The sequence below is a fragment of the Hyperolius riggenbachi genome, chromosome 1 (genome assembly GCF_040937935.1).
Source record: "Hyperolius riggenbachi isolate aHypRig1 chromosome 1, aHypRig1.pri, whole genome shotgun sequence".
Taxonomy (NCBI): Eukaryota; Metazoa; Chordata; class Amphibia; order Anura; family Hyperoliidae; genus Hyperolius; species Hyperolius riggenbachi.
In genome coordinates, this window is record NC_090646.1 from 618131318 (window position 1) to 618146612 (window position 15295).

General features: G+C 45.2%; 1 protein-coding gene across 4 annotated transcripts in view; it reads right to left on the reverse strand.

Moving 5' to 3' along the window:
- The window catches only part of WDR70 (WD repeat domain 70), a 345359-nt gene that overhangs the window by 316740 nt on the left and 13324 nt on the right, over window positions 1-15295 (reverse strand). For all 4 annotated transcript variants that reach the window (XR_011023493.1, XM_068250618.1, XM_068250633.1 and 1 more), the window contains one exon: window positions 11654-11795. Coding sequence is in view for 3 of the 4 variants with exons in the window: in XM_068250618.1 (XP_068106719.1) it covers window positions 11654-11795 (142 nt within the window). In the remaining variant the exon portion in view is untranslated. The remainder of the gene's footprint in view (window positions 1-11653; window positions 11796-15295) is intronic.

A 15295-nucleotide genomic window follows, 5' to 3' on the forward strand; every position in this document is an offset into this window, starting at 1 on the left:
CACATTCCCTCACAATCTCCTTACAATCTGTCGCTAATGTAGGCCACCAAGCGCATCTGGCCAGTAAATCCTGAGCTCTGGTGGCCCCGGGATGACCTGCATTCTTATGGGAATGAAACAGATGTAAGAGTTGTAGACGAAACGGTAGTGGTACAAACATCACCCCCTTGGGCTTCCCCTCTGGAACATCCTGTTGGTAGGGACTCAGAGTGACTGTCCAGTCTTTCCAGGTCTCGGTGGCTGCCAGGACTACCCTCTGAGGTAGAATGGTCTCAGGAGCTGAGGGCTGTACTGTCTCGGGCTCGAAACCACTGGACAAGGCGTCGGCTTTGATGTTTTTACTACCTGGGGTATACGTTATAACAAATCTGAATCTTGAAAAGAACAAAGACCACCAGGCCTGACGGGGGCTAAGTCTCTTGGCACCCTCTATGTACTCCAGGTTTTTATGATCTGTATAAACTGTGATAGTATGCTCTGCACCTTCTAGTCAATGTCGCCATTCTTCAAAAGCTAATTTAATAGATAAAAGCTTGCGGTTGCCAATATCGTAGTTTTTCTCTGCGGGTGAAAACCTACGAGAAAAGTAGGCACATGGGTGAAGTTTGCCCTTCAAACCAGAGCGCTGAGACAACACAGCCCCCACCCCAACCTCTGAGGCATCAACCTCTACAATAAAGGGGAAGGTGGCAGCCACATGTCTTAAAATGGGTGCAGAACAGAACAGTTTTTTCAGTGTAGAGAAAGCAGAATGTGTCTCTGCTGACCAGTGGTAAGTATCAGCACCCTTCTTGGTGAGACTGGTGAGGGGTGAGACCACTGAGGAGTACTCCTTTATACATCTCCTGTAGTAGTTGCCAAAGCCCAAAAATCTTTGGGTTGCCTTCAATCCCACAGGCCACTCCAAAACAGCAGAGACTTTTCCTGGATCCATGGAAAGGCCAGACGTAGAGATAATGTACCCCAGGAAAGCAACGGCGGTTACCTCGAAGAGGCATTTTTCCAGTTTAGCGTAAAGTGAGTTCTGTCTTAATTTCATTAACACAAACTTGACATGTCTTCGATGTTCCAACAGATTGGAAGAGAAGATCAGTATGTCGTCCAGATATACTAAGACGAACTTCCCCAACACCTCAATACCTCATTTATCAACTCCTGGAAGACGGCCGGAGCGTTACACAACCCGAAGGGCATCACCAGATACTCGTAGTGTCCGTCGGGTGTGTTGAAGGCCGTCTTCCATTCGTCACCATCTCTAATTCGAACTAGGTTGTATGCACCTCTTAAATCTAGTTTAGAGAAAATCTTGGCGTTGGTAACCTGAGTGAATAAATAATCAATCAAGGGTAATGGATAACGATTTTTCACTGTGATCTTGTTCAAGCCTCGATAATCAATGCAGGGACGAAGGCCTCCGTCTTTTTTTTTACAAAAAAGAATCCTGCCCCTGCTGGTGAACGAGAGGGACGGATGAAACCCTTGGCTAAATTATCTTTGATGTATTCCTGCATTGCCACTTTCTCAGGCCCAGATAGATTATAGAGGTGACCCCTTGGAGGCATACAACCAGATCTTAAATCGATGGGACAGTCGAAGGTACGGTGAGGGGGAAGTTTATCTGCTGATTTAGGACAGAATACATCAGCAAACTCTGCGTACTGAGTTGGCACACCTTTAACCTGAATCTTGGTGTTTCCTACGGTTACTTTCGCTAAACAGTGATGATGACAATGGGTAGACCAGCTCGTTAGCTGACCTGAAGCCCAGTCAATCTGAGGGGAGTGAAGTTGTAACCATGGCATGCCAAGGATAATGGTGGAGGTTGTCATACGCAGAACCAGAAACTGTAAACTCTCTTTGTGTAGTACCCCAACATTACATATCAACTCAGGGGTTCGAGAAAGGGGGTTGTCTACTTTGCAGAGGAGAGTCATCTACAGCAGTGACCAAAAGCTGTTGGTCTAACGGGAGTAAGGGAATCCCCAAATTCTTAGCAAACTCGTAGTCTATAAAGTTAGCCTCTGAACCAGAGTCTAGAAAAGCTTCAGTGGGAACAGTCTGACCTCCCCATGTGATAGAGCAGGGAAGGAGCAGACGATTACTGTTTAGAGGTAAAGACTGCGCGCCTAGGGTATTACCTCTGACTACACCTAGGCGGCAGCGCTTCCCAACTTTTTAGGACAATTCCGTACCTTATGACCCAACTCTGCACAGTACAAACAGAGTTGTTCTGTTTTCCTGCGATTCTTTTCCCCCTGTGTCAGTCTTGAATGTCCAATTTGCATTGGCTCTGGCGTAGGCGACACAGGTGAAGGAGCGGCGTAGGAGACATATCTTACAGTATTCCTTCCCCGGGTTTGTTTTTGATAGCGTAAACGGCGATCAACCCGTACTGCTAAAGAGATTGCCTCATCAATAGATTTTGGTTCAGGATGTCCCAACATCAAATCAGAAACTGCATCTGATAAACCTGACAAAAAGCAGTCTAACAATGCAAATGTCCCCCACCTAGCTGACACAGCCCACTTCCTGAATTCAGCTGCGTAAATTTCTACCGGATCTTTGCCTTGACGCAAAGTCTTAAGCTTCTGCTCAGCGGTGGAAGCAATTTCCGGATCATCATAAATTATGGCCATAGCCTTAAAACATTCCTCCACTGATGACAAAGCCTCATGCCCTGCCTGGAGGCTATATGCCCATGTTTGTGAGTCCCCTGACAAAAGGGTCTTTATAAACGTAATTCTCTGTGCCTCAGTTCCCGATAAATTAGGTCTTAACTCAAAATAAGACAATACTCGATTCCTAAAGTTCTGAAAGTCAGATCTATGCCCAGAAAACCTTTCGGGTACAGACATACGCAAGTCTGTAACAAGAGGAGATCGCACTGCATTCACAGCCGTTTGAAGGACTTGTATGGACCCAGACAAAGCAGTGATCTGGGTCTGTTGGCCATCCAACACCCTGATGAAAGTCTCCACCGAGGTTGTTAGTCCATCAATACGGCTGTTGAGTGCGTCCATTTTGTTTTTTGGGTCTGCCGTTCTGTAACGATTGGTGTCAGCACACAGAGAGTATCTGATTATTGGTGATCTGCAGTATCACCAAGAATACAGATGTATACCTGATTATGGATGATCTGCAGAATCACCAATAATACAAGTATGACTAACCTCTGGACACCTAATGGAGTGCAAGTGTTTTGTGCAACTGTAAGGCTATCTCCCGTGGAGCGGGAGATACAGACACTACTGCAGCCAGTGACCACCTGAGGAGCAGGCGGCCTCTGGCTGTGCAGCAACTCTCGCTTTAAGAGGAGGAAGTAGAGAATATCCTGCAGCCAGTGATTCCCTGATGGATTGGGAATCAGACTGTACTGCAGCCAAGGATTCCCAGATGAATTGGGAATCAGACTGTACTGCAGCCAACTGACACCTGGTGGATTAGTGTCACGGGCAGTACAGACAGACTGATCACTCGAGGGATGAGTGACAGTCAGAAGGGTCAGACAGGCCAGGTCGGTAACACACGAGCAGATGATGTACAGAGACAGAAGGCTGATTCGGTAACCGGGTACAGGCAAGGTTGGCAACTGGTAGACATATAGGCATAGGTACCGAATCAGAAAGCAAGAAAGACGTCAACAGAGCCAGAGGTCATAACAGATATCAAACACAATCCTAGTCTGGGGTGTGAGGTCCTTGGTCTCGACACCCAGGAACTAGTCTAGAGAATAACACAGTCTCCTATGCTTGGGTGTGAGGTCCTTGGTCTCAACACCCTGGAACTGGTCTAAAGTATAACACAGTAATGACACAGTAATCCTAAGCTTGGGTGTGAGGTCCTTGGTCTCAACACCCTGGAACTGGTCTAAAGTATAACACAGTAATGACACAGTAATCCTATGCTTGGGTGTGAGGTCCTTGGTCTCAACACTCTGGAACTGATCTAAAGTATAACACAGTGATGACAAAGTAAACATCAAGAGCGGAATCTGGCTAAGTGTGAATTCCCAGTTCCAACTGGTTCTAACACACTGTAGGATCTGACTGAGGTCTGAGTGCTCACACGTAAGTATTCGCAACGGCAGACAACCAGCAACTGACAAGTAAGATCTATATATACTACAGCGCTCCGCAGCGCCGCCCCCAGCCACTCAGCCAATCAGGAGTTCCGCTGGGATCAGCTGATCGTCCTGATCAGCTGATACCTCTCCTGCTGGCATAAAGGTCCTGTCTTCTAGCGCGCGCGCGTGACTCTCCATCTGTGTGCACTAGAAGGCCCAGGCAAACCAGACACATGTTGCTGTGCGGAAACCGCCGGTCTGAACGCGGAGACAGCCGCCCCGCCGCCAGACCGCGCGGCGGCATCTCCGCTATTCCTTACAATGTTGTAAATAATCTTTTAGAGCAAAGAAGAAATGCTGGGTTTCATTCCGCTTTAAATAAAGCAATAACATTCGGACAGTTTTTGGACTAGTCCATCTTCTCATGGGGGAGTCTCAAAGATTTCATTATTTTCAAAAGCACTAACTAAACAGCAGTTGCTCGGTCCAAATGCCAAAATTGTGTGTGAATGAGTAGGCAATGTACAGTAACTATAAATGATTAGATTCAGAACCTGTAGATCAGACGTTACTGAAACCCACATGGACAGGACTGCAAATGCAACATTCCAACCTGCTGCATTGTTATGGTGCCCATACACGATACAATAAAAACGTTTGATTTTCCTGTTTATTCGATCTAAACGATCGAATGAAAGTCAAACATAATAAAAACCATTTTCGATCAAGAAATTTGAACGATTATCCCGTTTTTTCGAGAAAAATCTGATCGGACATGCTGGAAATGTTTTGATGATTGTGTGTTGAAATTGTATCATGTACGTCCGGATCGATTCCCGCTCGTCCCCGCGGGAACTCCTTATCTTCTGGGATCGAGCGCATAATCAATCCGGACACGTCGAAAATTATCAAACGAACCATCAGCGGCTCGATTGATAAAAAAAAAAAAAAATATCGTGTATGCCCAGCATTAGGTCCAAATTGGAAAAAGTGTTTCAAAGAATATAATCTTTATTTGTATTGTGATCATAACAAGATGAAAGATGAAAGATTGAAGTATGTGTATTATTGCTATCTTGTAATGAATGTTTTTTAAGTAAAGTAAAAATAAGTAGTTTAATAGAAAGGTTTTTTTTCCCTGTATGTGAAGTGTAATCATTATCAATTTTAATTGTAGAGGTAGTTATTAACAGATTTTGATGGATGCTTTTAGCTAATTGGTGATGTAGTGGCTATATATTAAGAGCTGTTAGCAAGTGTTGAAGCAAATTAATGTGGTAAATAATTAAATGCCAATAGAAGTGACGTGGTGTACAGTAGTAAGGAGATGAGGGATAAATAAAAAAATAAATAAAATATATTTATTCCGGTTGAAAGAAAGTCACCTCCGATCGAATAAACCACAAGATCGAATATCGAATACTTTATTTTTTCTCAATTTGATTTTTCGGCATATTCGATAATTTTCCCCGGATTTTCAGCCTAATCGAATATTCATGTATGGTACCTCGAAAACAACTATGTGATTTTTTTCCATCTAACGGGATGATCTAATGAATTTATCTAATCCCCCCCCCCCCAAAAAAAATGAAAAAATCTGCCCATGTATGGGCACCATTACGCAACTGGAACACAAATTGGAAGCAATGGAATCCTATGGGAATGGACAGTGTCCTATGGGATTCGGTTCCACCGCCACCATTCGGTCCACTGTAAGGGATGCGAGCCCAGCAGAAGCATGGGGCAAGCCAATGGTTTGCAAAAGCACCAATGTAAATCCTCCAGCGACATGTAGCAGTTCTCTGCCACAGGGTAGAACACTGACATTGTGTGTCAAGCATTGACAAATATGGCGTTACAAACACTGCTATTCAGCTGCATATAAATTGCACCCGAATGGCGCTTGTGGTTAGCAGCCGGGAGGCTGAAGTGCCAGAAAACAATGCAGTTCAACATCCATTGTGAAACAGGCCTTAAAGAGAACCCGAGGTGGGGTTCTGACAATGAAATCCGCATACACAGGCTGGGTCTGCCTATACAGCCCAGCCTCTGTTGCTATCCTGATCCCCCCCTAAGCCCCCTGCGCTCTGCGATCACCCGTAAATCACAGTCGCGCTGCCGACACACAGCGTGTCACAACGAGCTGTGTTTATCTCTGTACTGTCAGTCTGCTGCTCCCCCCGCCTCCTGCATAGCTCCGTTCCCTGCCCGCGTCCCTTCCCTCCCCGCTGATTGGAGGGAAGGGACGCGGGTGGGAGCCGGAGCTATGCAGGAGGCGGGGGGAGAGCCGAGACTGACAATACAAAGGTAAGCAAAGCCCGCACAGCACTCGCAAAGTGCAGGGGGGGGGGGGGGGGGGCTTAGGGGGGGATCTGGATAGCAACAGAGGCTGGGCTGTATAGGCAGACCCAGCCTCTGTATGCGGATTTCATTGTCAGAACCCCACCTCGGGTTCTCTTTAAAAGGGACACTTAAGTCAGGAATAAAAAAATAAGTTTTACTTTCCTGTGGCTTCTACCAGCCCCCTGCAGCCGTCCAGTGCCCTCGCAGTCACTCACGGAGCCTCCGGTCCCCCACCGCCAGCTAGTTTTGTTTTCGCCGACAGGCCTGGCCACACGTATTTTTCTTTGCGTCCCTGTCCATAATAGCTATTGAGGATGGGAACATAAAGAAGGTTATGCGTGGCCAGGCCTGCGCAGGAGCAGAAAGCCCGCCGGAGTGCCAGTGAAAACGCAACTACCTGGCGGCGGGGGAACGGAGGCTCCGTGAGCGACTGCGAGGACATGGGACGGCTGGAGGGGGCTGGTAGAAGCCCCAGGAAAGTAAAACTGATTTTTTTTATTCCTGGCTTAAAGAGACTCTGTAACAAAATTCTCAGCCTTAGTTCTTCTATCCTATAAGTTCCTATAGCTGTGTTAATGTGCTCTGGCTTACTGCAGCCTTTCCTAATTGCACAGTGGCTATGTTATCTCTGTTATATGATCTAATCTGTTTTCTTCAGTCGGCTCTGTCGGCTAAAGGTCCGTACACACGCCGGACTTTAGGCAACGACGGGTCCGTCGTTGCCTCCCGCTGGGTGGGCGTGCCAGCGACAGTCCGGCGTGTGTACGCTCTGTCGTCAGACTGATACGGCTGTTTCTGAGCGATCCGCCAGGCGGATCGCTCAGAAACAGCCGTATCAGTCTGACGACAGAGCGTACACACGCCGGACTGTCGCTGGCACGCCCACCCAGCGGGAGGCAACGACGGACCCGTCGTTGCCTAAAGTCCGGCGTGTGTACGGACCTTAAGGCTGGAATGTGTGGAATGTGCAGGGCTGCTTGTGATTGGATAGAAGTGATACACACCCTCTGCAGGCCCCCTACAGACTCTGTATGACTCACACACTCTGCTTATGTGAGCCTATCACAAGCTGGTTAGTTTGTTTGTAAACACTGCCTAAAACTGGCAATTACAAGCCAGGATTGCAGCAGGGAGTGGCAGAAACAGCACAGAGGGGCCCAGGAGAACATAATGAATAGAACGGTATGCTTTTTGCTGTAAAAAGTTTAGAGTACAGATTCTCTTTAAGAGTCCCTTTAATGTACTCAGAATAATTTTTCTCCGTTTTGCCTGGTTCATAAAATCACAGAGCAAAAAAATAACATTTATTGCATTGTTTTTCACAACTTTTCTGGATTTACTGTAAGCTTGGTTCACACATAAATCTGTACATGTCCGGTCCAGTATTGGCCTGTCCTGTCATTTTTGCATCAGTTTTCTATCAGTATTATCTGACTGGACTGAAAATGTACACAGTTTATGTGTGAACACACCCATAGAAATTGATACAAAACTGTCAGGAATGGACTGGAAATGTACAACTTCTATGTGTGGACACACCCATAGAAACACAAAACTGACAGGACTGGGCTGGGCCGGACCTGAAATGTACAGATTTATGTGTGAACACATGCAAAACTGATACCAACTGTCAAAAACTGACAGGACAGGACTGGACACCTTTTTATGTGTGAACCAAGCCTAATGACATTCATTCCACAAGGAGGAGAGATCCTACCTATAAATGTGTAGGAATTCTGTGTACATACAAGCCTAAAGCTAGCTACACATGCTATATTAGGCTAGAGCAGGCATGGGTAAACTTGGCCCTCCAGCTGTTAAGGAACTACAAGTCCCACAATGCATTGCAGGAGTCTTACAGCCACAGTCATGACTCAAAAAGGCAAATGCATTTTGGGAGTTGTAGTTCCTTAACAGCTGGAGGGCCAAGTTTGCCCATGCCTGGGCTAGGGGGATGCAGCCGATAAAGCCAAGAATCTTGCGTGTGACACGCTAGAGATATGTTTCAAACAGACATGTGTGAATGGGTCCTTTTATTACAACATATCCATCCACACGTCCATTTGTCCACTAACATCCTGAACGGAAAATGGCACTTTTTATGTGTGAACCTGTCCTTAGGATAATACTAGCAAGTATATACATATACTGAGTGTATTTGCTGCCATCTAGTGGTTTCCTACTAAAAGACAATGGCTAGAACTACAGTACATATTTACATAGAACAAGGTAAAGTACAAAGTATTGCTGCCTTAACACAAAAGTTAGGTATATAAAATCAGCTCCCATTGAATGAAAAGAAAAAAAAAAAAAAAAACATACATCATTTGTAAGTGGAGCTGAACTCTTGCACAGGACAGAAGGAAAACAGATAAATGCACCTTGTATGTATTTCGATTTATTGTAAGATTTGCATCAGCTGTAACAAAGAAATGTTTTTCTTTAAAGGTTATTATGCTGTTGCTTATCTTTTAGAGCAGAGAGGAAGTTCTGAGTTCAGGTTCACTTTAAATACAAATACAATGCAGGCACCCAGTTAAGTTATGGTGATCCTGGACCCAAATAAAATATAGGCTTTTCCTTGAAACACTGCAAAGTACAGGATTTTTACTTTAACCCCCTTGGCGTTATGATTCTTTCTGGATTTTAGGGCCTAAAAGCAGTGCAATTTTTTTGCATGCATTTAGAGCCTATAAAACCTGGAAAAAAAATTATGCTACCAGGGAGATCTGCAGCAGCCCAGCACTCACTCACCTGCCCGGGATCCAGCACTGCAGTTTTCCCTCCATCCTCCAGGTGGCGCTGTAACACTATAGTGAGATTGCTGGCTGTCATCATGACAACAGATGGCGATCTCACCAGGGGGAAGAACAACCTCGTAGAAGAGGAAGAAGAATGGTGGCCGACGTTGGGATCCTCTGGGAGGTGAGTTAAAATGCCTGCTGTGCGCATTGCTCTGCATAGACCTCCCGGCAGGTACCACGAGTGCAGCTCAGGAGAACAGCTCCTAGCTTGTTTTTTCCACCCCGAGCTGGACTCATGATTACCGCTAAGGGGGTTAAAACAAACCTAAACTGAGAGGGTTATGGAGGCTGAGATGTTCATTTCCTTTTAAACAATACAGATTGTCTGGCTGTCCTGCTAAACCGCTGTATCTAATACGTTCAGCCATAGACCCTGAACAAGCATGCAGATCAGATGTCTCTGACTGAAGGCTGATCCCCTTGTTTTGTAATGGTTTATGATTTGTATTCTCTATTGTACAGCCCCCCAAATCCCCCCCCCCACCTCCGTAAGATATTGGAGCCATACAAGTCCAAAATAATAATAATGATTATAAATAATAACAACACTATAACTACATCGATAATGTGTCAGAATTACTGTGAAATTCTCTTTTACCATTCATATAATTTTTTTGTCTTTTCATTTAGGTCAAGGTGTCAAGCAGTGTCAAGAGTTCAGTTCCATTTTAATATAAATTTCACCTTTTTATTCTTCCTTTTTATTCGAAACACACTATAACTGAGTTTAAAAATTATAAGCAACCCCTAAACACAACTAGTACCCTATGAGATACTTGTACTACCTGTTAAAGCAGACCTGAACTCAGAATGTCCTCTCTGCTCTAAAACATACACAGACTGGGATTTACCTCACAGGAGCCTATAGGCACAGATGTCCTGGCACCTTAGACTTTGCCCTCCATGAACCCACAAACCACCACCGAACCACACAAATGTGCTGGCTGGCCCAGCTGTCACATCTCCCTTACTTCCCTTGGCCATCATTGGTTGCTACAGGTGCCCCTGAGTATTAGTTAGCCAGAAGTACCCTCAAATGTAAGTAGCTAGAGGTGCCTCCAAGTATTAGGTAGCTAGAGGAAACTCAGTATTAAAGAGAACCAGAGATGAAGCACCCGCTTGTATTTTACCTTATAAATCAGTGGGAACATGACAGTAAACACCTAATCTGCTCTTTGTTTCATTGTTCTCTGTTTAATCTGACTGTTATCACCTCTGATAAGAATCCCTGACTGAGCATTCAGTCTGGCTTTGCTACGGAATGATTATAGCTGAATCTGTTTTCTCTGGTGTCTTTTCAAGTCCAAGCCTGCCCCCTTGTGACTCTGCTATAATGACTTAGCTATAATTATTCCCTGGAAAGCCAGACTGAATGCTCAGTCAGGGATTCTTATTACAGCTGATAACAGACTCTTTTAGCAGTGAGGATGAAACAGAGAGCATGGTAAGTGTTTTCTGTAATGTTCTTACTGATTATATATGGTAAAATACACAAGGGCGCTTCGTCTCTGGTTCCCTTTAAGTGGTTAGAGGTGCCCCTGACTGAAGGGAGATTTAGTCAGTGGAATGCTAAGATCAGGGTGAGTAACCTCTCATTTACACTCTCATCAGGACTTCGGTAAAGAGGGAGGGAGACACTAGGGGAGGGGAGTGATCTGCCTTTTCATCATCAGGTGCTTGTAGGCACGTGCCTATGGTGCCTTATGGTAAATCTGGGCCTGAAGATACAACGGCATAGTAACCTTTAAATAAAAAACATTTCTTTGTTACAGCTGATACAAATCCTAAAATAGGAACAGTTCAGGTTTACTTCCTAATTCATGGATGCAGACATATGAACATCCTGTGCTTTCAAATGAGCTTATCTGACAACTCGGCCATGGCAGTCATGTGACACAGGGGAGAGATCAAATTAAAACTATTGATTAGACACAAATGAGGGGGAATTAGACAGACTAAACGCTCTATATACATACAGGGAGCATTTCTCTGTGTGTTCCTTCTGTCATGTGCAAGAGTTCAGCTCTACTTTAAGATCAGAGATAAAATACGTATTTAATCAAGGTACTGATGTAGTTAAAATAAACACATATAGTGCAGCAGTGGCGCATGGCTTATTAAACACAAGAATGTTGGGTAACAGGCTGCTTTAGTAACAGCACGGAATGCAGATGACTAGGGTAGGGTCAGATAAGGACTTTTACTATGGCCTTCCAGCACAACGGTAATACTTATGGGAAAAAAGGAAGGGGGTTCAGCAAAGCAGTCAACAAGCTCTCCAGGGCATATTTAGCTAAACAAATTCAACTGCACTTCAGGTATTCTTTATGCTGCTATACCTAAACTGGCAGAAGCAAACAAGTGGCACAACATCAAATAATAACAGAAAGCATACACATATCTCAGATGCATCTCAATGCAAACTATTATACAGATAACTTACATCATCATCTTCCTCATCCTCGTCATCCTCATCCTCATCACTGTCTTTGTAGCCTGGAGGAAGCGGAGGACCAATCATGTCATCATCTTGAGAGGGTACCGGGGGGCCAATGAGCTCATCATCTGAGCTGTCCTCTGAGTCACTAAGACAAAACACACAAATATTTTATAGTCAATGGTTAAACAAGGGGCTCAATGACACATGCATCTAAATCAGTGGTCCTCAAACTAAGGCCCGCCAAGGCTTTTTCACTGCCCCCCCCCCCCCCCCAACACAAAATCTATAACTTATAGGTGCGGCCCACTGTACCTTTTAACCACTTAACGACCAGCTAACGCTGATAGGCGGCGCCTGGTCGTTTGTGGTTTTGCATGGAAACGGGCACTCGTTCGAGTGGCCTTTCCATGCCAGTTCACGGAGGGTTACTCCGTGAACAGTGTGCGAGCCGCCGATTGCGGCTTGCACGCATAATGTAAACACGCGGGGAAGAAATCCCCGCTGCTTACATCAATACGGCAGCGCCGTGAGGCAGATCGGCGATCCCCAGCCTCTGATTGGCCGGGGATCGCCGGCATCGGATATCCGTCCTGCGCTGTAGAAACCCAGAGGGAGAGGGAGGTAAGGGGAAGGAGGGAGGAATATCGCTGCGGAGGGGGGAGGAATATCGCTGCCGTCCTTCTCTTCCCTGGTCACCACCATCCCCAGCACCCCAGCACCAGCAGCATCAAGCTTTGATTGTTCTGTTTTTGTATGGCAGACATGTTGTATCATCTATGTGAAGATATTCCAGATGCTAGCCTACAAAGGCAATAAAGTATATAAAGCGACAGTGCCCGGTCTGCTTCAATGTACAGTGAATAATTATGCACGCCCCACTTTGCAGTTATTTATTTGTAAAAAAAAATGTTTGGAATCATGTATGATTTTCGTTCCACTTCTCACATGTACACCACTTTGTATTGCTCTTTTACGTGGAATTCCAATAAAATTGATTCATGTTTGTGGCAGTAATGTGACAAAATGTGGAAAACTTCAAGGGGGCCGAATACTTTTGCAAACCAATGTCTGTTCCCCCCCCCCACTCCCCCGGCAGTCTGAAGTATGTTGACCCAGCCCTTGAACGAAAAAGTTTGGGGACCTCTGATCTAAATGAATAACACGGTACAGGAAATAAATGACCATTCTTCAGGGAAGAAATAAAGCAGATACGGCCTGGGACACACTAGCAGCACTTTTCTAAGTGCTTGTGATTTGAAAAGCTCTTGCTACTATAATGCTTTGGGGGATATTGTAAAAATAAAAAAAAAAATCACATCCCCCAAGTGAGCTCACACCCATAGCATTACATTAGCAAGATCTTTTCAAATCACAAGTGCTTAGAGGTTAATAGGCAACAGTACAAGTTCTGCCTGTTGAGCAGAAAGCTCTATGGAGACAAGAGAGGGCTGAAAGATCAGTAGGTGAAATGGGGGCAAAACACCATCAAAAATCAGAAGAAATCCCAGCAGAGGTTGTTCTTCCTGCGCCAACTGAAGAGATTTGGCATGCCCAGGGAGCTGCTGTCAAGCTTCTATACTGCCACCATAGAATCCATCCTCTGCTCCTCAGTCATTGTCTGATAAGCTGGCGCATCGACCAGCGACAAACACAAACTGCAGAGAGTCATAACGGACGCAGAGAAGATCATCAGATCTCCTCTTCCACCTCTTGATCTCCTCCACTCTGCTAAGATGAGGAAGAGTGCCACCATGATCTCCCGTGACCCCTCTCACCCAGGCAGCCACTACTTCAAGCTCCTCCCGTTGGGCCGTCGCTACAGGACTATACCATCCAAAACCACCAGGCGGAAGAACACCTTCTTCCCCCAAGCTGTTCGGTCACTGAACTCCAACCTCCCCCTGCCTGGCTTGCATTTCTAATTGCTCGGTCGGTCAGCCGATCCCCGCCGCTGCTTGCCTTGGTTCTTATCCGAAAATGGACTCGGGGCCTTTACCAGCATCTCTATTCTTTATTATTACCAGACTGTATTTGCACAGCAGTGCAATGGCCGATACGATCTGTCTACTGCATTTCAAATTGTATGTGTTGTGCGTATGTCTTATACTCTGCGTATGCCATGTGAACCACAAATAATTCCGATTACAGCTCTTGCTGTACTTGGCGAAATAAAACGGATTCTGGTCCACCGCAAGCTGCAACAGTGTTGCATGTAGGCACCGCATAGACTGCAACGTTAATTGCAGCTATAGTGGTGAAAAATCTATCATGGGCGCCGTACTTATAGCTGATAGGTGGTAATGCACAGATGGGGAGGGTTAGTGTTAGGAGTAGGATAGGGGTAGCGGGGGCGTATCTGGGTTATATAGCACCTATAGCAAACACTGAAATTGCATCTCTACCCAGCACAGCCGGTCGGAGGCGGCTACATAGATTTCCAATAAAGTGCATGCTGAAAACTATTAGAAATCTGTTTGCTGTGTGCGGCAGGTAATAGGTCCCTCTCTGATCAGATCTATATGACAATGTATGGCTACTTTAACTTTATGGTGTAGATACAGATAGGCAAAAAAATGTATTGACAGTTTCTGAGGGTTGCGCTACTTCTGTTTTCCAACACTCCTCTGCATGGGGTATAAATGGTGCTTGAAAGCTTTATCTTTTTACGGTAATTACTTTTAATTACATATTATTACCTTTTGGAGAGACAGGCTGGGACAGTAACGCCTGGTACACACAATGCAAGATCAAACATTTCCAGTCGTTTGATAGTTTCAAACATGTCCGATCTGTTTCCAATAGAGAAATGGATCCATTTTGAGATACTGCACTTGATCAGAAACAAAATCGGACATGCTGGAAAATTATCAAATTACAGAAAATTTCCAGTTGCTCTGATGGGAAAAGTGCATTATGTGTATCCAGCCCCAGATAAATTACAGGGAGTGCAGAATTATTAGGCGAATGAGTATTTTGACCACATCATCCTCTTTATGCATGTTGTCTTACTCCAAGCTGTATAGTCTCGAAAGCCTACTACCAATTAAGCATATTAGGTGATGTGCATCTCTGTAATGAGAAGGGGTGTGGTCTAATGACATCAACACCCTATATCTGGTGTGCATAATTATTAGGAAACTTCCTTTCCTTTGGCAAAATGGGTCAAAAGAAGGACTTGACAGGCTTAGAAAAGTCAAAAATAGTGAGATATCTTGCAGAGCGATGCAGCACTCTTAAAATTGCAAAGCTTCTGAAGTGTGATCATCGAACAATCAAGCGTTTCATTCAAAATAGTCAACAGGGTCGCAAGAGGCGTGTGGAAAAACCAAGGCGCAAAATAACTGCCCGTGAACTGAGAAAAGTCAAGCGTGCAGCTGCCAAGATGCCACTTGCCACCAGTTTGGCCATATTTCAGAGCTGCAAAATCACTGGAGTGCCCAAAAGCACAAAACGACCACCACTGAACAAGACACACAAGCTGAAACGTCAAGACTGATTTTTCTAAGGTTTTATGGACTGATGAAATGAGAGTGAGTCTTGATGGGCCAGATGGATGGGCCCGTGGCTGGATTGGTAAAGGGCAGAGAGCTCCAGTCCGACTCAGACGCCAGCAAGGTGGAGGTGGAGTACTGGTTTGGGCTGGTA